Source organism: Epinephelus fuscoguttatus, linkage group LG15 (assembly GCF_011397635.1).
Source record: "Epinephelus fuscoguttatus linkage group LG15, E.fuscoguttatus.final_Chr_v1".
Classification (NCBI taxonomy): Eukaryota; Metazoa; Chordata; class Actinopteri; order Perciformes; family Serranidae; genus Epinephelus; species Epinephelus fuscoguttatus.
The window spans coordinates 40973329-40998854 of NC_064766.1; the positions used below are offsets into that span (position 1 = coordinate 40973329).

Sequence of the window (25526 nt, forward strand, 5' to 3'; positions counted from 1 at the left end):
GCGGAGTCTGGCAATGTTACGGAGATGGTAGAAGGAGGTCTTGCAAAGGTGGTTGATATGGGATTCAAAGGTGAGCTGGGGGTCCATTTTTACACCAAGATTTGTGACTGTTGATGAGAGGGGGATGTTGGAGCCAGAAAAAGTGATGCTGGTTATGGATGATGATTTGGTCTGGTGAGGGGTGCCAACCAGGATCAATTTCAATTTCAATTCAATTTTATTTATAAAGCCCAATATCACAAATCACAATTTGCCTCACAGGGCTTTACAGCATACGACATCCCTCTGTCCTTGTGACCCTCACAGCTGATCAGGAAAAACTCCCCAAAAAACGGTAGAAACCTCAGGAAGAGCAACTGAGGAGGGATCCCTCTTCCAGGATGGACAGATGTGCAATAGATGTCGTACAGAACAGATCAACATGATAAATTAACAGTAATCCGTATGACACAATGAGACAGAGAGAGAGAGAGAGAGAGAGAGATGCAGGTAATGACAGTAGCTTACAACAACATTATTGAAAGTAATAATATTATAGTTATAGTTCTGGCTACTGCGGTACAATATGTTGAAAGTATGTATTAATATCTGGCAGTATACATGTGTGACAATAGTCATATGTGTATAATAACAGTAGAAGTATGACTAATGACTAATGATGGCAGCAGCAGCAGCAGGAGGCATCTGGCAGGACCACGACAGCAGCACAACCACACACGTCACGCTGTCCAGGCACCGCTGTGATATGAGTTAATCTGAGAGACAGTGGAGCACAAAGGCTCCGGAGAAGAAGCCGAGTTAGTGACATGCAGAATGGCCGAGTTAGCAAGATGCAGTAATAGAATACGAGAGAGAGAGAGAGAGAGAGAGAGAGAGAGAGAGAAATAAGGAGAGAAGGTGCCCGGTGTATTATAGGGGGGTCCTCCGGCAGACTAGGCCTAAGTCAGCCTAACTAGGGGCTGGTACAGGGCAAGCCTGAGCCAGCCCTAACTATAAGCTTTATCAAAGAGGAAAGTCTTAAGTCTAGTCGTAAATGTGGAGACGGTGTCTGCCTCCCGGACCGTAACAGGAAGATGATTCCACAGGAGAGGAGCCTGATAGCTGAAGGCTCTGGCTCCTGATCTACTTTTGGAGACTTTAGGGACCACGAGTAACCCTGCGTTCTCAGAGCGCAGTTTTCTGGTGGGATAATAAGGCACTATGAGCTCTCTAAGATATGACGGAGCTTGACCATTTAGAGCTTTATAAGTTAACAGTAGGATTTTAAATTCAATTCTGGATTTTACAGGGAGCCAGTGCAGAGAAGCTAAAACAGGAGAAACATGATCTCGTTTCTGAGTTCCTGTTAGTACACGTGCTGCTGCATTCTGAATTAGCTGGAGAGTTTTTAAGGACTTACTAGAGCTACCTGATAATAGAGAGTTACAGTAATCCAGCCTTGAGGTAACAAAAGCGTGGACCAATTTTTCTGCATCTTTTCGGGTCAGGATAGGCCTAATTTTCACAATATTACGCAGATGAAAAAATGCAGTCCGTGAGGTTTGTTTTAAATGAGAACTAAAAGACAAATCTTGATCAAATATTACTCCGAGGTTTCTTACGGTAGTGCTAGAGGCCAGAGCAATGCCATCTAGAGAAACTATGTCATCAGATAAAGAGTCTCTGAGTTGTTTGGGGCCAAGAACAATAACTTCAGTTTTGTCTGAATTTAACATCAGGAAATTGGTGCTCATCCAGGTTTTTATGTCTTTAAGGCAGTTATGGAGTTTAGTTAATTGATTACTTTCTTCTGGCTTCATCGATAAATACAACTGTGTATCATCTGCATAACAATGGAAATTTATAAATGATGTTACCTAAAGGAAGCATATATAGAGTAAATAGGATTGGTCCAAGCACAGAACCTTGCAGAACTCCAAAACAAACTTTGGTACGTAAGGATGGTTCATTGCGAACGTCAACAAACTGAAAACGATCAGATAAATAAGATTTAAACCAGCTTAGTGCAGAACCTTTTAGGCCAATTAAGTGTTCCAGTCTCTGCAGCAGAATTTGATGGTCAATTGTGTCAAACGCCGCACTAAGATCTAATAAAACAAGTACAGAGACGAGTCCTTTGTCTGAAGCAATCAGAAGGTCATTTGTAATTTTAACTAGTGCTGTCTCAGTGCTATGATGCACTCTAAATCCTGACTGAAATTCCTCAAATAAATTATTATCATGGAGAAAATCACACAGCTGGTCTGCGACTACTTTCTCAAGGATCTTTGACATAAAGGGAAGATTAGATATTGGTCTACAGTTGGCTAACACCTCTGGATCCAGGGTGGGCTTTTTTAGTAGAGGTTTAATTACAGCTACCTTAAAAGACTGTGGTACATAGCCTGTTAATAAGCATCTCTTGATCATATCTAATATATGAGTGTCAACTAAAGGAAAGACCTCCTTAAGTAGCCTAGTTGGGATGGGGTCTAAGAGACACGTTGATGATTTAGGATGGCTTCGGTTTTGGAGCTGTTGAGTTGGAGGAAGTTTTGCTCCATCCATACCTTTATCTCCTCCAGACAGGTGGTGAGTTTTGACGGGGATGACTGTGATGATGAGGGTGGGGTTGCAGCTGTGCCATTTACATAGAGCTGTGTATCATCGGCATAGCAGTGGAATGAAATTCCGTGGGGGCTGATGACTTGACCAAGGGGGATGAGATAGAGGGTGAAGAGGATAGGGCCAAGGACTGACCCCTGGGGGACACCGCAAGTGACTGTGTGTGGATTTGATTTGGAGTTACCCAGGGAGATGTATTCTGTCTGGTTTGTGAGGTATGACTGGAGCCGGTTTAATAGCATGCCATGGTCGACTGTATCGAATGCAGCAGAAAGGCCCAGGAGGATGAGGAGGGAGGGGGAGCCAGCATCAGATGATATGAGGAGGTCGTCAGTGACTCTTACGAGGGCAGTTTCTGTGCTGTGGGCAGAGCGGAAACCGGACTGGAATTTTTCAAAGAGGTTGTTATGTTTAAGGTGGTCCTGAAGGTGGGAGGCAACTGCTTTCTCAAGAGCTTTGGATATGAAGGGGAGATTGGAGATGGGCCTGCAGTTGGATAGGACTTCCGGGTTGAGAGTGGGTTTTTTGAGCAGTGGTCTGATTATGGCATTCTTTAAGACTGGGGGAACGGGACCAGTTTGGAGGGACTGATTTATAATAGCGATGATCAGGGGACTTAAGACAGTGATATGGGTTTTTACCAGGGGGGTTGGAAGATTTCTTCTCCCTCTGCAGGAGGGCATCATTCGCCATTGTAGGTGGTAGTAGCCTAGTAATGTAAGGTGGTGCCACCTACCGTACAGGAGTGGAACGACTACCAGCACCTTTTTTTTTTCCAGTGTGAAATTGGAGGTGTAGCGTGAGAGCGTGTGAAATCAACCAACTGCGTGACTCTCACAGCGAATTCATGAGAGTTGACAGCCCTGTAAAAAGCTCCTTGGAGGCGAGGTGCCAGGTGTGGATGAGATTCTCCCTGAGATGCTGAAGGCTCTGGACACTGTTTTGCTGCCATTGTTGAAACACTGCTACAGTGCATGTAGAGTGGCAGACCAGGGTGGTGGTTTCCACTTTTAAAATTGGGAGCTTTGAGTAGTGAACATGGAAAGGGCTCAGTTGAGATGATCTGAGCATCTGATCAGGATGCCTTCGCCTCCCGTTAGAGGATTTCCAGCCACGTCCGACTGGTAGGAGGCCCCGGGGCAGAGCCAGAACACACTGGAGGGATTATAGATCTCATCTGAGGCCTGTACTACCAAGCAGGATTTGAAGTTAGCCAGATAACTTTGGGCTTAACTCTGGGTTTTCAGCACTACCAAGCTGGTTCTCTTTTGACCATGATAAATCACCGTGGCAACGTATGCTGAACAGCTAAGCTGCTCCAGAGCAGGTTAACTTCAGGGTATGGGATCACAGCCTGTCAACACGACCTCTGACCAATCAGATCACTGAAGAAAAAAGTCTCCATGTAGCAAAGTCCAGAGTGACAGCAGGTAAAAAAGAGGAGCCTGTATGCTGTCACAGGTCAGTAGAATCATTTCATTATTTCCACTGGTTTTAAAACACAGCTTCTAACAAATGGAGAGATTGTTTACAACACTAAACACATGATTTTAACACTGTTTGAAATGATGCAAAGTTTATTTCAGTCTGCAGTGATGGTGATATTTTACACTCTGATTCATCACTGCAGCTCAAAATAACCTGAAACACCTGTGTGATGAGAACTGGGACAAAACACATCATATTTTACTAGTAAAAGAATCCAGACATTATTAATTGGCTCCTGTTATTATAAATGTAACATTTGGATCAGACAGACCTCATCAGTCCTTAACTACTTTTCCAGCCTTTACTTCAGTAACACAAACAGTCTGGCGTCACTTCAAAGTGTTTTATGTGACAGATTGAGGGTGGTATTATCATGGTCCAACTAAACAGCAAAATAATACTCTGTACTAATGTCACATTGGCCCATAGCTCAGTGATACATGCACCTAACTTAAGTCTCAGATGACGCTACATTTTTGGATGGTGTTTACAATGTTTCTAGATTTTCCTTTTGAAGATTACAGATTGTTGTTTCCATCCCACGCCACTGACATTTGACTGTCTCACAGTAGCAGACACTTTTGCTGCCGTTTCATCTCATATAATATGAAGCAGCCTACTTCATTCATGGTTCTGATGACGTGGCCCATAATTAACACCACTGGCTCTTTCACATGAACACGCTGGTGGCTGATAGGAAAACCCAGAGCTGACTGAACTAGTTGATAAGCAGCTTTGTAGCAGCGCTTATCCAGATGTCCAAAGTTAAGCTTAGTCAAAGCAGATAACCAGAAGATATCCTGGCTGAGTTGAAGTGGCTTTGTAGAGCTCTTGTTATCTGGGAGTAAGGACGTGGTAGTTAGGAGTGTGGTTCCAAATCCAACCAAGGGGAGGAAGTGGAACCCAAGATCGGCAGTTCAGGAGGCAGAGGCAGCTCTTAGGCATGCAGAGATTGTAGGTAATGTTCAGTTTGGCCGGGGAGGCCTGGGGCTTGGCTCAGGCAAACCGGTATGGAATACAGCAGGTCTCAAAGATAAAAGAAAATTGGTCATGGAACAGATACGTAGACAGGAAGAGATGCTAAGGGGTGCAAAGGTAGTGGCCCAGGCTAAACAGGGACAGTGGTTGAATTGGGAAAGTGTAGAGAAGAGGAAGCTTAGTTGGAGGGACCTGTGGAGTATGGAGGAGAATCGTATTAGATTCCTGGTAGGGGCTACATACGATGTGTTACCAACCCCCCAGAACCTAAAACTGTGGGTAAATGAGGACCCATCATGGCCATTGTGTTCAGGTACCGCAACCTTAAAGCATATTTTGTCAGGCTGTAAAGTTAGCTTGTCACAAGGCCGATATACATGGAGACATAACCAGGTGTTGAAATGCTTAGCTGCAGGCATCGAAGGGAAACGAAGACAGGTGAATTCAGAAGGTGTTAAGGATAGGAGTTTAGTAATTCAGTTTGTCCGTGAGGGCGAGAAATACAGAAGGGATAAGTTAGTGAGGAGGCAAGGGTGTGGCCGCCCAGAAGGTGCTTGTGATTGGGAAATGCAAGTAGATTTACGGGGAAAGCTTGTTGTTCCCCAGGAAATAGTTTGTACCAAGCAGAGGCCTGACATATTGTTGTGATCAGTGAGTCAACACATAGTTTATTTCATTGAGCTGACAGTTCCTTGGGAAGACTCAGTGGAAGAAGCCTATGAAAGAAAAAAGCTTAGATATGCAGACTTAGGAGCAGAAGCTGAGCAGCGAGGATGGAAGACTAGGATTTGTCCAGTGGAAGTGGGGTGTAGGGGATTCATAGCAAGATCAGCTGTCTCGCTCCTGGGGGAACTTTGAGTGCGGGGACAGAGTTTGAGGAAGACAGTGAGGGAAATGTCAGATGAAGCAGCTAGAGCAAGTCAGTGGATCTGGAAGAGAAAAAATGATGGCCGCATTTCCCAGATCCAGTTAAGAAGATCTTAGCGCTAAGAGCTTCTTAAAGTGGCAAAAAGCGAAATCACCAGTAGGTTCGCTGTTGTGCACTGCCTGTAGACCAAAACAAAGTGTGTCATGAGCCACACCTCCCTCTACCTGTGCTCTCCACCCCCCACCCCCCATTCACCTCGTCTAGACTTAGTTTAGCAGTTAGCAATGTCTTTCACTCACTCTCGGTCTCTGCTGTGTTTAGCTGTTCCCCTGCCTACTTCAATGATGATGGTCCCTGTAATAAATGTAATATATTTGCTGAGATGGAGGCGAGGCTCAGTGACTAGAAGAGCTGGTAGAAGCGCTCCATAGCTGTAAGTTACTCCAGTAGCCGGTGGCAGCTGACTCGGCTAGAGCCATCGCCGGATCCCGGCTAGTGCTAACACCGGGAGCTAACGCAAACATTCCTCCTCTTCTCCGTGAGTGAAAGCGATGTTTTAGCCTGGCTACATTTTACAATGCTAATTGCAAATGTTAGCTGGGCTGCCGGGCTACTCACCTAACACAACCATAACGCCTGACCCATTGCTGGGACCGAGCCACTAATAACTCAAGCTCCGGACATTAACCCATGCTACGATTGTAACATTAAATTTAATTGAATCGACATAGCGACATGTGCCTAACGTTACTGTAAAACTGATTAAAACAGACATTTGACTTTATGTTGTACCTGTCCAGGAGAAGAAGAGCTAGCTCCGAGTCAGATTGTAGCCACTTTAGCTCTCGCAGTGCTCTCCACCTTGGAAATGCAAGGCCAATGTTAATCCGAGTTCTGTCCCTTTCTTTATCCGACAACTTCTACGCCAATGACCGTTGTTTCTTTAGATAATGTCGGATCCTGGACGTCTTCAGGTAAATGTTTCGTTCCGCTCTTCGCCATGTCGCTGCCATTGCTGATCAACACAGAGAGAGGGTGTGTGATGTCATGCTATACTCCAGATGAAATTACACCTCTAGTTCTTCACATAGCAATTTTTTAATTCCTTCAATCTAGAAATGATGAATTTCGCTTATTGCCCCTTTAAGAACACTCTTAAGCCTCTCGTGAAAGAAAAACTTGTTTCCCAGATCGCTCTTAGCTCAAGAAGATCTTTCACGAAGAAGGAGTTGTAAGATCGAGCTGGCCCACTCTTAACGGTCGTCTTAGCGACCAAACGCTCACAGATCCAGCCGCGTCAGGCAAATTAATATTACGCTAAGCAAGGAGATGTTAAAACAGTGCGCACCGTATATATTTTGATTTATTTTATACTTCAGATTTATATTCTTCAGCATTAATTGGTGACAGAAAAGAACAAATTTCATTCTGCAGGGAAATGTGTGTCCTTACTGTGCATATGACAATAAACACTTTGAAACTTGAATCTATATGTTTTATGAAGACCCTATGTGCGCTCAAAGCTGTGGCACAAGTTACGCACCGAAATCTGGCGGAAAAAAAATAATAAGAGGAAGAAAAATAAGTATGAGGAATAACAAGTGTGTTCCTGTATGTGCTGTGCACATCAACAAACACATCATGGAGCTGAAATATGATACTGCTTCATCATTTGGACTCCTTCACCTCAGCTGACACATTCAACAGCACACAGGTTTTTGTATCACTCTCTCTCACTGTGGGAGGCAGATGGTACGAGATCTTTGGCTCAGGAACTAAACTGTTTGTAACAGGTAAGAATAAAGCTTCATTTTGCTTCAGTTGTTTTATTGAACAAGTTGAAAATGTGTTTTTAATGAGTTTGTGCTGCTTCAGGCTTTACATGTTAGTTTTTTCATCATTAGTAGAGAATTCTTGCAGCCATGCAGCTATTGTTACATAAAAAAGCTTCATCATTCCTGAAAAGATGTTTAAATCTCACTGCACAACTCAAGTTATTCTTTATTTCTGCAGGAGATTAAACTGATTCATATAGAAAAAGTAGGATTATTGCAAATGTTACAGATATACAGTATTTGATCCTCTCAGTGATTCAGCACCATCTTTGCTTTTTATTAAACAACATTATATATGATATTAAACACTATTTATATATATCAGTAAATGTATTATGACGAGCACATATTAACAATACTAAATATATATATTTCAAAGGATGAATTTTGACTGATGATAAATGTTTCTGAAGATGGTAAATAATTATTAAATGAGAACACACACACACATATATATATATATATATATATATATTTAATTATATATTTAATATATAATATATTACAGCAGCTACATTTTGAATATTTCATAAAGATTTTTTTATTAATATTTAAATGATATTCGATCAGTGATGATATATGATCATAAACACACAGACAAATACACACAAAATCAAAACTATATATTATGTCCAGTGTCATCTTAAATATATGACGGCAAATATTCTTTGGAGGGTAAATGTTGGCAGATTGTATGCATAAGTAAATACAGCTGATTTAATTTCAAAAGGAAAAAACTGTATTATATAATATCATAATCAGTATTATTTTTAAAGACGACTGTTGTGCACGCTGACATGCTGTGTTAATTGTATATTAACAAGAAGCTAAAAACTGACATTTAAAAGTTATTCAATTAATTGTTATATGTTGGTAAATGTGAAACCTGTCATGTTTATATTGTCATCAATAAAGGGAAATTTGTATTTTATGTGAAGATAAATTATTGTTAATTGTTTATCGAATATTTAATATAGAAGAATAAAACTGTAAATTCTGTGAAGGAAAATGTCTTTATTATATTATATTATATTATATTATATTATATTATATTATATTATATTATATTATATTATATGTGTTATGCTTTATTATATTGTAAGTTACTCCGTTTAGGATCAGCATGTTTTCATCTTATTTTTCATTTCATAGCAGTTTTTATTCGTATTTCACAAGTGATTGTGTGTTGTTAAAATTGTTGAAAATTAATATGAATTGTGGAAAAAATTATATTATTTATATATCATTTTGGTCAGAGTAAAGTATACGGTGGTAAATGTATTGTTTCTTGTTTTACGTGAAGGTAAATATGTAGTAAAGTATAATATGTGTATTCATGTACCCGTCAGTTATTTAAAATACAGGAAAACTATTCCCTTTTTATTGGAGGTAAAAGTGACACTTTTTTATGTCATAATAATTCTTGTTAAATTAGAGTGACTGAAGTTTGTCCATTAAAATAAAGAATAGTTTCTTTAGTGTCCATAGAAGACATGCTGACAGTAGCTGCTCAGTGTGTTTGATATGAAGGTGAATCCAGTATATGTAGTGAACTTTGTGCTGTATTGATGAGTAGTTTAGTGATCAGAGTCCATGTAGTTTCCAGGATCAGACTGAATGCAGTGCAGTGCTGTAAGCTGCTGCTGACTGTGTGAATGTGTGTCTGTGCTGCTTGTTGCTGCTGCTGCTGCTGCTGTCAAACTTCAGATGAGCAGGTAGTGAAGCCCGTGGTGAGCGTGTACCCAGCAGCATCCAGAGCCCACCTGGAGGGGAAGAGCTCCCTGCTGTGTCTGGCCTCAGCCATGTTTCCTCCTCTGGTCCGCTTCTCCTGGAAAAGACAAGAGGAGAATGGACCTCTGCTCCCTGCTGAGGGAGAGCAGCTGGAGCTCAGAGAGTCGGGACGCACCGCCGCCATCTTGCTGATCCGTCAGCAAGAGATCGGTACATATAAATACCGCTGCTCCGTCCAGCACCAGGGGGGCACAGTGGAGGCCCAAACACAACAAGGTAATGAAGGCTTGGTGACTGTGTTCAGCAGTGATTCAGCTTCATGTCAAAGAGAGCAGAGGAGCAGAGGACTGACATTTCTCACTGACACTCCAAACATTTCACTCCTTTTCTCTTTCAGAGGTTTCCTACTTTCCTGTCGTGACTTTCCAGTCCAGGGTGAAGCTGCTCTGTGTGCTGTACACAGTGCTGATAGTGAAGAGTCTGGTGTACTGCTGTGGACTCTCTCTGCTGATGATCCTCAGAAACAAGGGACCGTCCACCAACTGCACACATGCTGACTGACTGTTTTCTGCTCGCCTTTTCTCACCATCAAATCTCATCAATTCATCTCATTTATCACTTTGATCAGTCTTCACAAATATCACTTATGACGTCTTGTGCTTGGTTGTAAATTTTATCTTTTTATGCACAAGTTAGATAGAGTCATCCTCAACATATAAACACACACACACACACACACACACACACACACACACATATATATTTGCAAGCGTAAATTCTGTCTTGTGTTATTTTAATACTTCAGTTTGTTTCCACTTTTAAATTTGACTTGTATAATAACAGAAATTGAATCTGAATCATGAGCTGTCTGTCAGATATTTTATTGTTTGTAGTATTTCTTCTGTTCTTGTGTTTCTTTTTAATACATTCTGCAGAGTGTGGCAGGTTTGTCAAATTCTTTCAGTGTCACATTCTCAATAAAGTGAAAAATCAAAGTGTCTGTGTTTTATAAACCTCTTTGTTTTGATGGATTCCAGTTTGGCTTCATAGCAAATAATCAGAAACACAATCGGCTTCATTGGCCGTGTATGTTGACACCTACAAGTCATTTGACTCTGGTTGTAAGTAGCTCTGAATATACTTTCACACAGCGCCAAGAACACATGTACAGGAAGATATGAATATAAGCATACAGCTAAACAAGGACAACAAAGCTCAACAAAGATCAGCAAATATATACACACAGCTATTATATACAAGTCAGTAGGTGTGGGTGTTCCACCAGGTTCAGTGCTGAGCCCCTTTTATAATTGTGTCAGTGTGGATGTAAAACTCCACGCTGATGACACTGTTGTTTACACACATGAACAAACAGCAGAGCGAGCTGCTTTGAAGCTACAACTGCTATAAAATGATTACACAGCGGCTTCATCAGTCGGCCTCAAGTCTGAATGTTGCTGAAATAATGGAGCTGTTTGTTTTCATCAATCAATAAAATGTCACTTAACTATTAGAGTTTGATCAAGATGAAATGGATTGGTATAGTTACTGATTAGACGGGAATTAAGATTTATATTTATGGAACACATTTCAAGACAGAATCACAAAATGCTTGACAAAGAAATACAAAAGTTAGACATGTAGAAAACATATTTGTGATGAAGTCATGTATGAAGAGTATTTATTTAAAAATGTCAGATAATGAAGAGATGAATTTGAACTTGTTTTTGCTCTGACGTGTTAAAAATGTATGCACACTATGATCCTGAGGTGAACCAACATGGCTGTTCTGCTTCAGAAACAGATAGAGATGTTTTTTTGAGGGGGTGAAACAACAAGATGACTTGTTTGTCTCCGTGGTTTGTGTTTCTGTCTGAGTGGTTTGTGTTCTGTGGCTCTGATCAATGATAACACATGTAAGACTTGTTTTTGGAAATGTTGCGGTGGAGGAGTCAGTGCTTAAAATCCTCTGGTGCTGATTTAAAGACTCTGAAACTTCAAACTTGTGTGAAATTGTATTTTTACAGAGACATTTCTGAGAAGATTTCAGAAACAGCATTTAAGAATAGTTGAGCTGATTTCTTGGTGTGCTGTGACTGTGAACATGCTGCTGTTTTGAAGCGTAGTTTAGTTCTTATTCCCATGTGAACACTGTAGTGAGTGAGTGAAGTTCCTGGAATCTGGATTCTTTAAGCAGAGTGCGTGGTTGTAACTGTCATTGTGTTGTTACTGTGAGAAAGGCTGCAGAGCAGAAACCCACACAGCCCGTCTGCTGCAGGAGAGGAAGTGTTGATGGGCTGTCAACAGTTTTTTATGAGTCCTAATAACCACTGAGAACAGATTCATATCTGCTGCTGTACACACTCATCAACTGCTCTCCCTCTCTGTGGCTGTTTGTCTTTTCTCTTGTTGTCTGGAAGCCTTTTTTCCACTGAGCCCTCCACCCACACACACACAGCTGAACTGAGCCCAGAGAGCCCTATGCTATAAAGAAGTCTTCAAACATAGATATACCTGTTAGAATCTGGCTCACAATATTCACATCTAGAATCAAAGTGACATTACTGTATGGTAGTGAAGTGTGGGCTCCTCTTGTAAATCAACATCATTTGTCTGTTCAACTATGTGCTTGGAGGAGCGTGGTCATGCAAACAGATTCTTGTTAAGGTTCAGCAACTCAAAGTGCTTTTTGATCAAATAGTCCAAGAAGTGAGGAGCTCCAGGAGCTAAACTCAGGAAGTCAATCAGCAGCTTTAGTATCTTCCTGTTAGCATTTTCACAGCACAAACAGCTGTGAAATATCACACATTTCAAAGCACAAGCTATGTTGTGATGTCATTATTTGCAGTCAGTGATTATTGATGCATATTGACAACATGCTCAATATTGAGTCACTTTTCCTGTTTGTTACAGTGCAGCAAACTGAGAGAGGTCAACCTAACAAACATAGACAGGAAACTCAAAGAAATGAGACTGAATACTAAAATCAACTCTGATGTTCAACTTGTCATGACAACAACATTCATCCACTCCTTAATGTTCTGAAATGATTCAAGTTAATACTATAGCAACACCATCTGACAGTGTTTTTATTGGACTCATTTGATTTCTCTATGTTTTTATATGGAAAGGCATCAATTATGCACTTTAGCACTGAATATGGATTTTTCTTTTCCACAGGAAATGACACCACCTTAAATATTTGCTAAAGTTTCTCTGCAGACAAACACATTTATATTTAAGAGAGATTTTGAAGCTCAAAATATATTTTTCTTTCCACATCAAATATGTTCAATGAAATGATTTACACTTTGTCTGATGTAGAAAATAAAAGGCAAAAATGTTTTTCTTTCATTTATTAAAACTGGGCATTGAATCAAAGAATAACACAAACAGACAGTCATAAAAAATAAAAGCACTACTGTTATTACTAATAGAAAAATAAAAATGATCAAAGTGAACTTTATTTATAAAACAGATTTGATCAAATGTGATTAACAGTCAATAAAATAGAGATGAAAGCAAAAAGCAAAGTACAAGATTTGGATCAAAAACTAACTAAAGCTGATAAGATGAAGAAAATCAATAGAAATATTCAATATGATGTATAAAAGAAGCATTCTATGATAAAAACAGTGAAAGTTGCTGTGAGTTCTTAGTAAGCCTGTTATCTTCTGATCATATCTCATATGTGGATTTTGAATGAAGTTATCCTGAGATAAGAGTTTTCTTAATATTATCTGTATCATCAACATTTGTTCTCTCAGATAATGACATCATTAAGATGTTGTCATTAAAAATGGATTCAAAGATGATGTTGCTGTTATTTGATCTTTGGATTTTCTATCAAGAAAATCACTGAATGTATTTTACTAACAAGTATTGTGTGTGTATCAAAGGCTGATAGATCTTATTCCTCTGTGCCATAGAGCTCCATTGTTGTCCAAAAATATCAACACTTAATAACCATTAAGGCTTCATGTACAAATATATGTGTGTATATTTGTATTTATGGATTTAAGACATGCGGATGTGAAATTTACAACCAAGCACAAGACGTCATAAGTGATATTTGTGAAGACTGATCAAAGTGATAAATGAGATGAATTGATGAGATTTGATGGTGAGAAAAGGCGAGCAGAAAACAGTCAGTCAGCATGTGTGCAGTTGGTGGACGGTCCCTTGTTTCTGAGGATCATCAGCAGAGAGAGTCCACAGCAGTACACCAGACTCTTCACTATCAGCACTGTGTACAGCACACAGAGCAGCTTCACCCTGCACTGAGACTGGACAGAAACAACATCTGGTAGAAGAGTAGAAACCTCTGAAAGAGAAAAGGAGTGAAATGTTTGGAGTGTCAGTGAGAAATGTCAGTCCTCTGCTCCTCTGCTCTCTTTGACATGAAGCTGAATCACTGCTGAACACAGTCACCAAGCCTTCATTACCTTGTTGTGTTTGGGCCTCCACTGTGCCCCCCTGGTGCTGGACGGAGCAGCGGTATTTATATGTACCGATCTCTTTTTGACGGATCAGCAAGATGGCGGCGGTGCGTCCCGACTCTCTGAGCTCCAGCTGCTCTCCCTCAGCAGGGAGCAGAGGTCCATTCTCCTCTTGTCTTTTCCAGGAGAAGCGGACCAGAGGAGGAAACATGGCTGAGGCCAGACACAGCAGGGAGCTCTTCCCCTCCAGGTGGGCTCTGGATGCTGCTGGGTACACGCTCACCACGGGCTTCACTACCTGCTCATCTGAAGTTTGACAGCAGCAGCAGCAGCAGCAACAAGCAGCACAGACACACATTCACACAGTCAGCAGCAGCTTACAGCACTGCACTGCATTCAGTCTGATCCTGGAAACTACATGGACTCTGATCACTAAACTACTCATCAATACAGCACAAAGTTCACTACATATACTGGATTCACCTTCATATCAAACACACTGAGCAGCTACTGTCAGCATGTCTTCTATGGACACTAAAGAAACTATTCTTTATTTTAATGGACAAACTTCACTCACTTTATTTACTCTTCATTCATTATTCGAATATTATTTCATAGAATATAATAAAAGCATTTAGGACATTTGCTCTTATATGATGGAAAATACTTTTCCCATATTCAGCTTATTAAACATAATAAATCTGTCTTCACATTAAATACAACTGTAATTTAATGATGACAGTACATAAACATATAATATATGAATCATTGTATATTTTACTCTTCACAAACCTATAAATACATCAATAGAATTTCAACACATTTCATCAATTTGAACTTTTACACAGAATTATGATGATATATTTGGATATTTCAAACTGAACAAAATGTTCTGTCTGTAACATAAGATGATAAAAAGGTCAAACTTATTATTCAATGTAATATGATTCAATCTAATGTAATATAACAATGTTTTCTTTGATGGGAAAAAATGTGTTTTGCAGCTCTTAATTTGTCTCAGTTGATTCTCTAAAAATTCACAGAAAGTGATATCATAATATCGCAATATAACAAAAATTAAAAACATATAATACAATTATGAAATGTTCTCTTATTAAGAGGATTTTTTCATTTAGGGTTGATATACATATTAAGATAAAAAATATTTACCTTCACATAAAATACAAGTGTCATTTTGGTGACTACAATATGTATAACATATTAATAGTTTCATTTCTAATAAAAGAAATAAATAAAGAAACAAACACTTTTTTCAGAACAATTTGAGTTCATACACATTTAAAATAATTGATATGATATGTCAAATATAATAAACGCTGATTATAAAATAAAATGTGAGGCTTTATTATTACTGTTTTAAATTTAAATTGTGTTATGTGCCATATAATATACATATATCATTTACATTTATATTAAAGTGCATTAAGAGACATATTTTTGAGCAGTTATGTATCATCCCATATCACATACTGTATCTTAATATATACATCTGTATACATAATCATTTATTTTCTGTAAAATCATATCTTTGTCTTCATGTATAAATATTTCTTTCACTCAAAGACATTTGTACCATCATGTAAAATACATTTGTCATGAGGTAGGTTTGAACATTTAAAATGTGGTCATTCTTCAAATTTCCTTTCCAACATATTTAATTGATCTGGTTTTCATAATACATTTACTGATATATATAAATAGTGTTTAATATCATATATAATGTTGTTTAATAAAAAGCAGAGATGGTGCTGAATCACTGAGAGGATCAAATACTGTATATCTGTAACATTTGCAATAATCCTACTTTTTCTATATGAATCAGTTTAATCTCCTGCAGAAATAAAGAATAACTTGAGTTGTGCAGTGAGATTTAAACATCTTTTCAGGAATGATGAAGCTTTTTTATGTAACAATAGCTGCATGGCTGCAAGAATTCTCTACTAATGATGAAAAAACTAACATGTAAAGCCTGAAGCAGCACAAACTCATTAAAAACACATTTTCAACTTGTTCAATAAAACAACTGAAGCAAAATGAAGCTTTATTCTTACCTGTTACAAACAGTTTAGTTCCTGAGCCAAAGATCCCGTACCCTTCACCTCCCACAGTGAGAGAGAGTGATACAAAAACCTGTGTGCTGTTGAATGTGTCAGCTGAGGTGAAGGAGTCCAAATGATGAAGCAGTATCATATTTCAGCTCCATGATGTGTTTCTCTAATGTTCATATTAACATGACTGTCTCTTCTTTGATTTCCTTTTTAGACACACTAGCAGAGTGTCTCCGTGGATGGTTGCTTGACACGTTCATGTTCCTCAGAGGATGAATCCTACTGACTTTGCTAAGTTTTTATCCAGCACCATCATCAGCTGACATTTTGAAATGGTCCATTACTTTGATTGATGACGGATGTGCGTCAGATGACAGGACGCTTGTCCACATAGCCAGTGTGTGTTGCTCTGTAGTCTTGTTTTGATTTGAAGTAGAAAGAGTTGTGATCCTCCTACTTTTGAAATCAGTGCAACACATGAGAGCAGAGTTACTGTTGACACAAACAAACACTCAACAAGTCAAACTACTGTTTAGGACAAATATTGTAAACACTTAGTGGCTTAACACTCAAATATTTTTGCTGAACTGAAGCTGAAAAATATTCAAGATCAAATGAAGCTTATTGCTTGAAAAGGTTTGTTGTCAGTTGAAATCTAAGCATTGATTCAAAGTGATGTCAGTGTTTGGATGGATGTATATAGGGTTTGACATTGATATCATTCTACTTTGTTTTCAAGCCTTCAAATATCTTGTATATCAATATTGTGTCACATATGCTCATGAGACATTTCTCTGTTGATTAGCAGTTGAAAAGACATCTTCAAACTAAATCAATGTTAGGATTCATCCTCTGGGGACCATAAACATCCACTGTAGATGTGGTAGAAATCAGGCCAACACTTCTCTTGTTGTGGATCAAAGTGTTGGTTGGATGGAAAGACTGAGCCAAAGGTCCCACTGCTCACAGAGAGAAACCTGGATTCAATCCAAATACACTGCTCAAAATAATGAAGGGAACACTTAAATCACACATCACATCTTGATGAATGAATTATTTTAGTTGAAAATCTTTACTGATGTACATTGTATAATTTGATGAGAACAAAATGATGTAACAATGGCCAAGCAGTGTGTTCGGCCCGCTGCACCAGGAGGAACCCAGGGCCCGCTGCACCAGGAGGAACCCAGGGCCTGCTGCACCAGGAGGAACCCAGGGCCCACTGCACCAGGAGGAACCCAGGGCCCACTGCACCAGGAGGAACCCAGGGCCCACTGCACCAGGAGGAACCCAACGCCCACTGCACCAGGAGGAACCCAAGGCCCTCTGCACCAGGAGGAACCCAGGGCCCTCTGCACCAGGAGGAACCCAGGGCCCTCTGCACCAGTGCCAGTCTGGCAGTGCTCCTCCTGTTCCTCCTCACACAAAGGAGCAGATAGCGGTCCTGCTGCTGGGTTGATGCCCTTCTACGGCCCTGTCCAGCTCTCCTGGTGTAACGGCCGGTCTCCTGGTGTCTCCTCCATGCTCTTGAGACTGTGCTGGGAGACACAGCAAACCTCCTTGTGACAGTATGTATGGATGTACCATCCTGGAGGAGCTGGACTACCTGTGCAACCTGATTGGGCTACAGGTACGGCCTCATGCTACCATAGTGACAAAACTGGAGAAGAATCAGTGAGGAAGGATCAGGAGAGAGCAACTATCTGTGGACACCACATGTAAAACCATTCCCTTTTGGGGGGTTGTCTTGCTTTTGTCTCTCCATTGCACCTGTTGTCACTTTGATTTGCACCAAAGCAGCTGAAACTGATTCACAATCACTTGTGCTTCCTGAATGGACACATTGATATCGCTTAAGTTTAAGTGACTTCCTGTTAGACTGTGAACATGGAGTGTTCCCATGTACATTTACCAAATCTGTGTTGAGGGGGAATTGTCATCAATCCAAGAATTCACTTGTATCATTTACTGAAGTGAAATGATCTGCTGAAATCTGTTCAAAGATGTGATGGAAGAAATGTGTGTGGAAAGCTTTTATTGTGAAGGAGACACAGGAAGTGTTTGCATTAAGAGCACATCAGCATGTGAGGAGGAATGGACTTCATTCCTGCAGCAGGTCAAAGCAGAGGATTTGAATCTTTATCAAAATGCTGAAGCTTGTTTTTGTTTTCATCATTTTCACCATTTTGTTTTAATGTGTGTTTTTAATGAGACGCTGCTTTTCAACAACAACTTCTTTATGGTTTATTACATATTAATATAACATCAGTGTTCCTCTGTGTTTCTAGTTTGTCCTCACTGTGTGGAACAACAATAAAGCTGCTGGAATATCTGATAAAAATATGAATCAATATAATATTGAATAATTCCTGACAGCAGTAAAGAAAATAAATCCCTCACTTCAGTGTGTTTGTGACTCTGGCTGAGATGGAGGTGAAATATGTGAACCTGGGCTGTGCTTTACTGCTCTCTTCCTGTCACAAACACTGTTTGACATCTGTTCATCTGGAGGTTTTTGTTCAGGCTGCAGGGATCTTTTCTCACTGTGGGGAGCATATTTACCACACAAGCAGTAGTAGGTGGCTGAATGACTGAGTTTAACTGTCTGGATCTGCAACTCACAGACGTTCTGTTCATACACAGCTGAGAAATCATCTTTCTGAGGATGATTGTAACTGTCCTTCAGTATGTAACCACTATTCCTATTAATATACAGAATCAGTGTGAATGTTTCTGTGTCTCTCTTCTGGAACCAGAGTACAGCATTGTAGTCACACAGGTCAGTGCGACAGGTGAAGGAGACGTTTTCACCAACTCTCCTGGTCAATGTTAAATCATCCTGAATCAGCTGCTCTGCTGCCATGGCAACCAGCGCTGTAGAGAAACAGACAGGTAGATGAAGGTGAGTGTGACAGTGTTTGTTAAAGGTTGAGTTTGTGGGCTCCTGATTGGCTGGAAACACTCACCTGAACACAGACAGCACAGAGCAGCAGCTGGGAGGAAAAGCATTTTGTGCAGTGGTGTTTCCTCTGGTGAACCTGGGGAGAAGTGGCGCTCTGATGCAGCTGAGGCCAAACAAGGACGAGCTGTGAGATCAGACGAGGGCCACGTGCTTTCTAACAGCTCCTCAGACCTCCCATCAGCCCCTGCGGCGGACAGATGAGGCTGCTGCTGCTGCTGATTTAAAGCAGGTGGTGGAGCATTTTATTTGTTACATTTCAAATAATACAGTAAATAATGTGAAACTATTTTGAGGGTTAAACTTATTGTTCATGCCATAATTAATATATGGTGATAAAGTTAAGGTTTTGACGATTGGTCGGACAAACAAACGTTCCCAGCTGGTCACCAGCATCGTAAGATGTTAATATTTGGTTGAATTTAGGTTGTGACAATCAAAATTCAGTGTCAGGACGTCTCATGCCAACATGACTCTAACGTAAAACACAAAATAAACTTATAAGCAATAAAAACAAAAACAAACAGGATCCTCAGCAACATATACGCAGGCAACAACTGAGCAACTCAAATAATATTGTTCATGTTCAAACGGGGTAAGAAGAAGGTAAAAGCTTTTCTGGTCCTCTGGTGCTCGTGTGTTTGAGCAGCACATGGTGGAGTGGGTGGGAAACACTGTCCAAGATGACACGTATCTGAAGCAGCATCCTCCTCTCTGACACTGGCACCAGAGAGTCTAGCTCCGCCCCCACTGCAGATCAGTTCATTGAGTCTGTTGGCGTCTGCTGCCCTCACCCTGCAGCCCCAGCACACAACAGCAAACAGGACAGCACAGACTCATCAGACATCCTCAGCACTGTCCGGCAGATGTTGAAGGACCTCAGCCTCCTCAGAAAACAGAGGCGTCTCTGGCCCTTCTTGTAGAGGGCTTCAGTGTTCTTGGTCCGTCTCGGTCCGTCTCAGTGGGCCTGAACAAATCAACCCTTTTGGACAGAACAAGAACAAAAGAATCAGAACAGATGAAGCAAAACCATCAAACAGTTCACAAACAAGAAATAAGCACATATAAAATCACAGCTGTTGATTAGTTGCTCCCAACATCATTTGAATTATCATTTCAATCGTTCAAACCAACAGCTGTAACTCACCTATTATGCCTCATCATAATCAACAGATCAGTAATATTCCATTAAACACAGTCTTTATACATTCGCAAAGGTCCAGATGATTCAAACCCAGTAAAATATTAAGTGGAAACACATTATTATATCCATATCCACAAACCTCATCATTTCAAATGTTCATATTTCTCCACATATTGCCCATAATATCTCAAATTTGCATGTGAATATTACAGATAACAGGATATCAAAATGGAAGCTGAACTCTGACCTTTTCATTGACACCTCACTTGAGCCAATAGGAGCTTCCATGTCCTCTCCACAGCCTACAACAGCCAAAGAGACCCTGTGTTGAAAGGAAGAGTAAACAAACAACAAGTTACCATACAAGGTGCCACCTGCTACTAGTTTCTGACACACTCACACACTGATGGAACAGCCATCGGGAGCAATTTGGGGCTCATGCGGAGTGGGGGAGCCGGGATTGGGCTGCTGATCTTCCGATTGGTGGATGACCCGCTCTGCCTTCTGAGAGTAGACTTCTACTTTTCTCCATGATCTTTAAAACCAACTAAAATGTGGCTGCAAATATATTAAAGCTAAACTTTGTTTGGTAGCTTTATGGGTCAAATCAAGTTGTTCTTTAAAGTCTTCAAATGACATGAACGAGCAATCTCTGTAAAGGTCACTGACAACACGTATACTTTGGCCCACCATGTATCCCATTAAAGTACTGTAGCGACGCCCACATTTCCCAGCATGCTGGACTGAGTAGTTTCTAGTTTGCTGTTGGCTTTGCTGTTTTCTGTTCCATAATGCAAATGTCATTTTTTAAGGGGGCAGCAATGCTTATTGTGGTGTCCATAAAGTGTCCATGGTGCAGTTTACTGTGAGCAGTGCTGGTTATGTAGCCTGACAGCAGCAGGCAGGAAGGACCTGCGATAGAGTTCCTTCACACACTTTGGGTTAATCAGTCTATCGCTGAAGGAGCTCTCCAGAGCTTTTATCTCCTCCTGCAGAGGATGGGAGTCATTAGTCTTCAGAGATGGCATCCTCCTATCTGCAGCCGAGACGCTGCTGCCCCAGCAGACCACTCCGTAAAAGATGGCTGATGCCACCACGGTGTCAACGAAGGTCTTCAGGAGCGCCCCCTGCACTCCAAAAGACCTGAGCCGCCTCAGCAGGTAGAGTCTGCTTTGGCCTTTCCTGTACAGTGCTGTTATGTGATCAGTCCAGTCCAGCTTATTGTTAAGATGAACACCCAGGTACTCATAAGATGTCACCATCTCAATGTCCTTTCCCTGGATGTTCACCAGTGTTTGTGGGAGGAGTCTGTGCCTGCAGAAATCCACCACCAGCTCTTTGGTTTTCCCCACGTTGATCTGAAGGTGGTTCCTCAGGCACCAGTCCACAAAGTCCTGGTTCAGTTCTCTGTACTCCCTGTCGTCCCCATCTGTGATGAGGCCGACGATGGCAGAGTCGTCAGAGAACTTCTGCAGGTGACAGGTGGGGGTGTCGTATGAAAAGTCTGCAGTGTAGAGGATGGGACCCCCGTACTGCAGACAACCAAGTCTGATACACAATCCTGGGTCCTGACATACTGCGGCCGGTCCGTGAGGTAGTCCAGGATCCAGGATGTGAGGTGATTAGCCACCCCTATGTGCTCCAGTTTGTCCCTCAGAAGCGCAGGCTGTATGGTGTTGAAAGCGCTGGAGAAATCAAAGGACATGATTCTCACAGAGCTTCCAGGCTTCTCCAGGTGAGAAAGAGCTCTATGCAGGAGGAAGATGACGGCGTCGTCCACCCCAATGCCAGGCTGGTAGGCAAACTGCAGCGGGTCCATTGAAGGGCCTACTGCGGGGCGGAGACGAGACAGGACCAGGTGCTCCAGAGTCTTCATGAGGTGTGATGTTAATGCCAGCGGTCTGAAGCTGCTGAAGTCCTTGGGGTGCGGAGTCTTGGGCACAGGTACCACACAGGATGTCTTCCACAGCTGTGGTACTCTCCCCAGCCTCAGGCTCAGGTTGAAGATGGTTTCAACTATCCTGCACAGTTGGTCTGCGCAGGACTTCAGGAGCCTGGAGCTGATGCCGTCTGGACCCACAGCCTTCCTCGTCTTTATCCTCCTCAGCTGATCTCTCACCTGACAGGTAGTGAAGGACAAGCTGGAGAAGGGGGGCTGTGTGCTGGCATTTTTCTGTTGTTATAGCGCCACCCAGTTGCCAATTAGAGTTAAATTTCTCCAGTCACCTTGAGGCGTCCTGTTCTACATATCTTCTCTTAGTATATAATCACGAAAACTCTGTGTGTGTGTGTGTGTGTGTGTTCCACGTTTTCCTCCTCACTGACTTGGTCAATCCATGTGAAATTTGGCACAGTGGTAGAGGGTCATGGGAGGATGCCAATGAAGCAATATTACATCAATTGGCCAAAGGGGGGCGCTATAGCAACCCATTGAAATGTCAAACTTTGAATGGGCATATCTCATGCCCCGTATGTGGTAGAGACATGAAACTTTGCACAGAGATGCCTCTCCTCATGAGGAACACATTTGCCTCAAGAACCCATAACTTCCACTTATATAGATTTTCCACCATTTTGAATTTTTTGAAAAACACTTCAAATGGATCTCTTCCTAGGAAGTTTGAGCGATCTGCATGAAACTGGGTGAACATAATCTAGGGAGCAATATCTAAAGTTCCCTCTTGGCAAAAGTTGGAAAACTTCCTAAAACTGAGCTTCTATAAGGCAATGAATATTGCGGAGGGCGTGGCTCATCACATAAAGGTGTAGAACATCTCAAGGGTTTCACCCATCACCACGCAACTTTGTAGGCATATGACCACACATAATCTGAGGGGACCCCTCCATTATTGAGCCCATCAAACAAAATGGGGGCGCTAGAGAGCTCATTTCTTATCTCGGCCTAACCGCCAGTTTTCTTCATTATATAGTAAGATTCTCCGCAAAGGAGAAGATGTCATAGTTCCACTTCTCGGTAAGCTAGGACATTGTTCAACATACAAAAATAGTATTAGTTTTATTGTGAAAAGCCTGAAGTCTAGTTTGTCCATGCTTTTAGGAACTGTTGTAAGATTTCCCTTCTTCAGTCCACTTTGCTGTATTCCTCTGTATTAACAGTTCCACAACACCAGATGGAGCCATAAATGCTCCTTCCATGTTCACCCACCCTGAGACTCATAACATGCCCAGTGTCTTGCCACTTTATTAGTTTGAAATACCATACTGTGTGATTCTACATTTGAAGATCCAATCTATCTCTTCCTCCGGAGATGAAGAGTGTTTTCATACCAACCCTGGACTTTTTACATTCTATAAGAACTCCCGAATCAAACCGTTAAATTGCTTGAAAATCCTGTCAGATATCATTACCTATATCAACGAAGAGATATAATTGAATAGTGGAGCAATTTTCATTTTCTCCAAAGGAGCCATATTGATAGATATTGTGTTCTCTAGAGCCTGACACAACCTTATACCGAGATCTTTTTATCCTTTTAGCACTTTCATTTTATTGATTTTCCTCACATTATTTTATTGAGAGAACATTTTCAGTGCAGGAATTTTATTGTAACAGAGTATTTGACTTTAGCAAAGGATTTGAATATTTGCTCCAACACTGCATCCAAGAAACAAAAAATAAGACACAATAAATAAATTATAGCTGCTGCGCAGTGATGGGTCGGGTCCGGGCATTTTTAGGCAATTCTGAGCAACAAGCAGAAGAATTGGAAGACATTTAGGAATTTAGCAACACCATCTGCCTTTTGCATCAGCTGAGGCTTGAACTCACAACCTCTGAGACTAAGAATCAGTTTCGATCTCAGTGAGATAATTAGTCAGTGACAATTCATGTGTAGCTTCACAAACTGACTAAGCCAGACGTGCAGGTTTAGCAGCCGTCCATGCATGGAAAAGCAGATTTCACACCACTGTAAAAAATTCAGTTATTGAAACAAAAATCTGAAAATACCCATATTGCATCTAGACAGCATGGAGATGTTGGTAATTTGTTAGTAACAATGATTGATTTGCTCCGTAAGTGAAAAACTGATGTTTAAAATTACCATTTTTGCATTGACTCCAATTGTTCACATTAGAGCAAAATTCAAAATGCTGTCAAAAATTCAGTTTTTGAGATAAAATTCTGAAATTTGCCACACATCATCTACCATGACTCTAGAATTTTGAACACTGAAGATTTATTTAGCAAGAATTTGCATGTATATGTTTACAGTACCGTTTACAGTCAAACATTTTGATGCACTGTAGGCTCAGTTTCTGATAAATCAAAAATCTGAGAAACATAGTTTGTGTAGGACAGTCTGAAGATGCTCTGTAGCAAGTTTGGTGTCAATTGAGCAAAAATTTTGGGAGGAGATAGGTTTAAGAAGTTTTACAGTTTTTGAAAAAACAGAGTGATGAACTTCATAATTTTTAACAGGTTTAAATGTACAAAAGTTTCTTCAGTATTGGGGCTACAGTTTGATGAAAGTTGTGAAGTTGTAGCACGTATGGTTGATTTGTTATGAATTTTCAAAGTTTTGAACTTTAGACGCTTGCTGTAGCGCCACCATCAGGACTACTGGCTTGAGTTTACAGCTGAGGATATCTGGCATGAGACTGGACCTTTGTGCAAAGTTTGGTGAGTTTTCACCCATGGGAAGTATGATTGAAGAAGAAGAATAAGACGAAGAAGAAGAAGACTGTTTTACAGTAGCGTGACCCTGATCAGACCTGCAGGCTGAAGCTGCAGCCACCAGAGGGCAGCAGTGTCAATGTGACAGCAGGAGGTACAGAAAGGTCAGAATTCAAATTAAATTAAAAATTAAACTTATCTGTATTTTGTTGTGTCTTCGTCAGCTGATTGTGATTGAACATACCCGCCTGGTGTTGTGTTGTAGTTTAAACCATCACTGATGTTAACAAACCTTTATCATACAACATGTAAATTACAGATGGACCTCATCAAGTGTTTTGGGTGTAAATCCTGCAAATGAACTGCTATGCTCTGATGGAAGACAAATAGACAAATACAGTGTGCTGATCAGGTCTAGAGGAACTGGGATTTACAGGGGGTGGACGCAATAACAGAAACACAAGTTAGAGAGGATAACATATATAACAGAGGTGAGGCCGGAAGACGTAGTCAGTGTGATGGATCATGTATTAAACAGACTGATTAAATTATTAATGATAAATATGAGTTATTATCTTTTTTTTTAATTTGTTTATTAGTAGTAACAGTAGCAGCAGTAACTGTGGAGACCTTATGTGTGAGTCAGTGTGTTGCTGCAGACACTAGAGGGCAGCAGTGTGAAGGATTTATTCCTCACAGCAGTGACTGTTGCCAGCGATGGAAGAAATATTCAAATTATTTACTGGAGTCAAAGCATCAATGCCACACTGTCTAA

The 25526-nt window shown here is 40.8% G+C and overlaps 2 protein-coding genes across 2 annotated transcripts; one reads left to right on the top strand and one right to left on the bottom strand.

Moving 5' to 3' along the window:
- Positions 1-7592: 7592 nt before the first annotated feature.
- LOC125902688 (immunoglobulin lambda-1 light chain-like) lies at positions 7593-10499 on the top strand. The gene is made up of 3 exons (XM_049599227.1): positions 7593-7731; positions 9481-9780; positions 9902-10499. Exons 1-3 carry the CDS (start codon positions 7593-7595, stop codon positions 10063-10065), a joined length of 603 nt encoding a protein of 200 aa, XP_049455184.1. The 3' UTR covers positions 10066-10499.
- Positions 10500-13540: 3041 nt separating this feature from the next.
- On the bottom strand, positions 13541-19036 carry LOC125902307 (immunoglobulin lambda-1 light chain-like). The gene is made up of 5 exons (XM_049598557.1): positions 18979-19036; positions 18557-18886; positions 16016-16063; positions 13950-14249; positions 13541-13828 (listed from the first exon to the last, which is right to left on the bottom strand). Exons 1-5 carry the CDS (start codon positions 19019-19021, stop codon positions 13653-13655), a joined length of 897 nt encoding a protein of 298 aa, XP_049454514.1. The 5' UTR covers positions 19022-19036; the 3' UTR covers positions 13541-13652.
- Positions 19037-25526: the final 6490 nt, after the last annotated feature.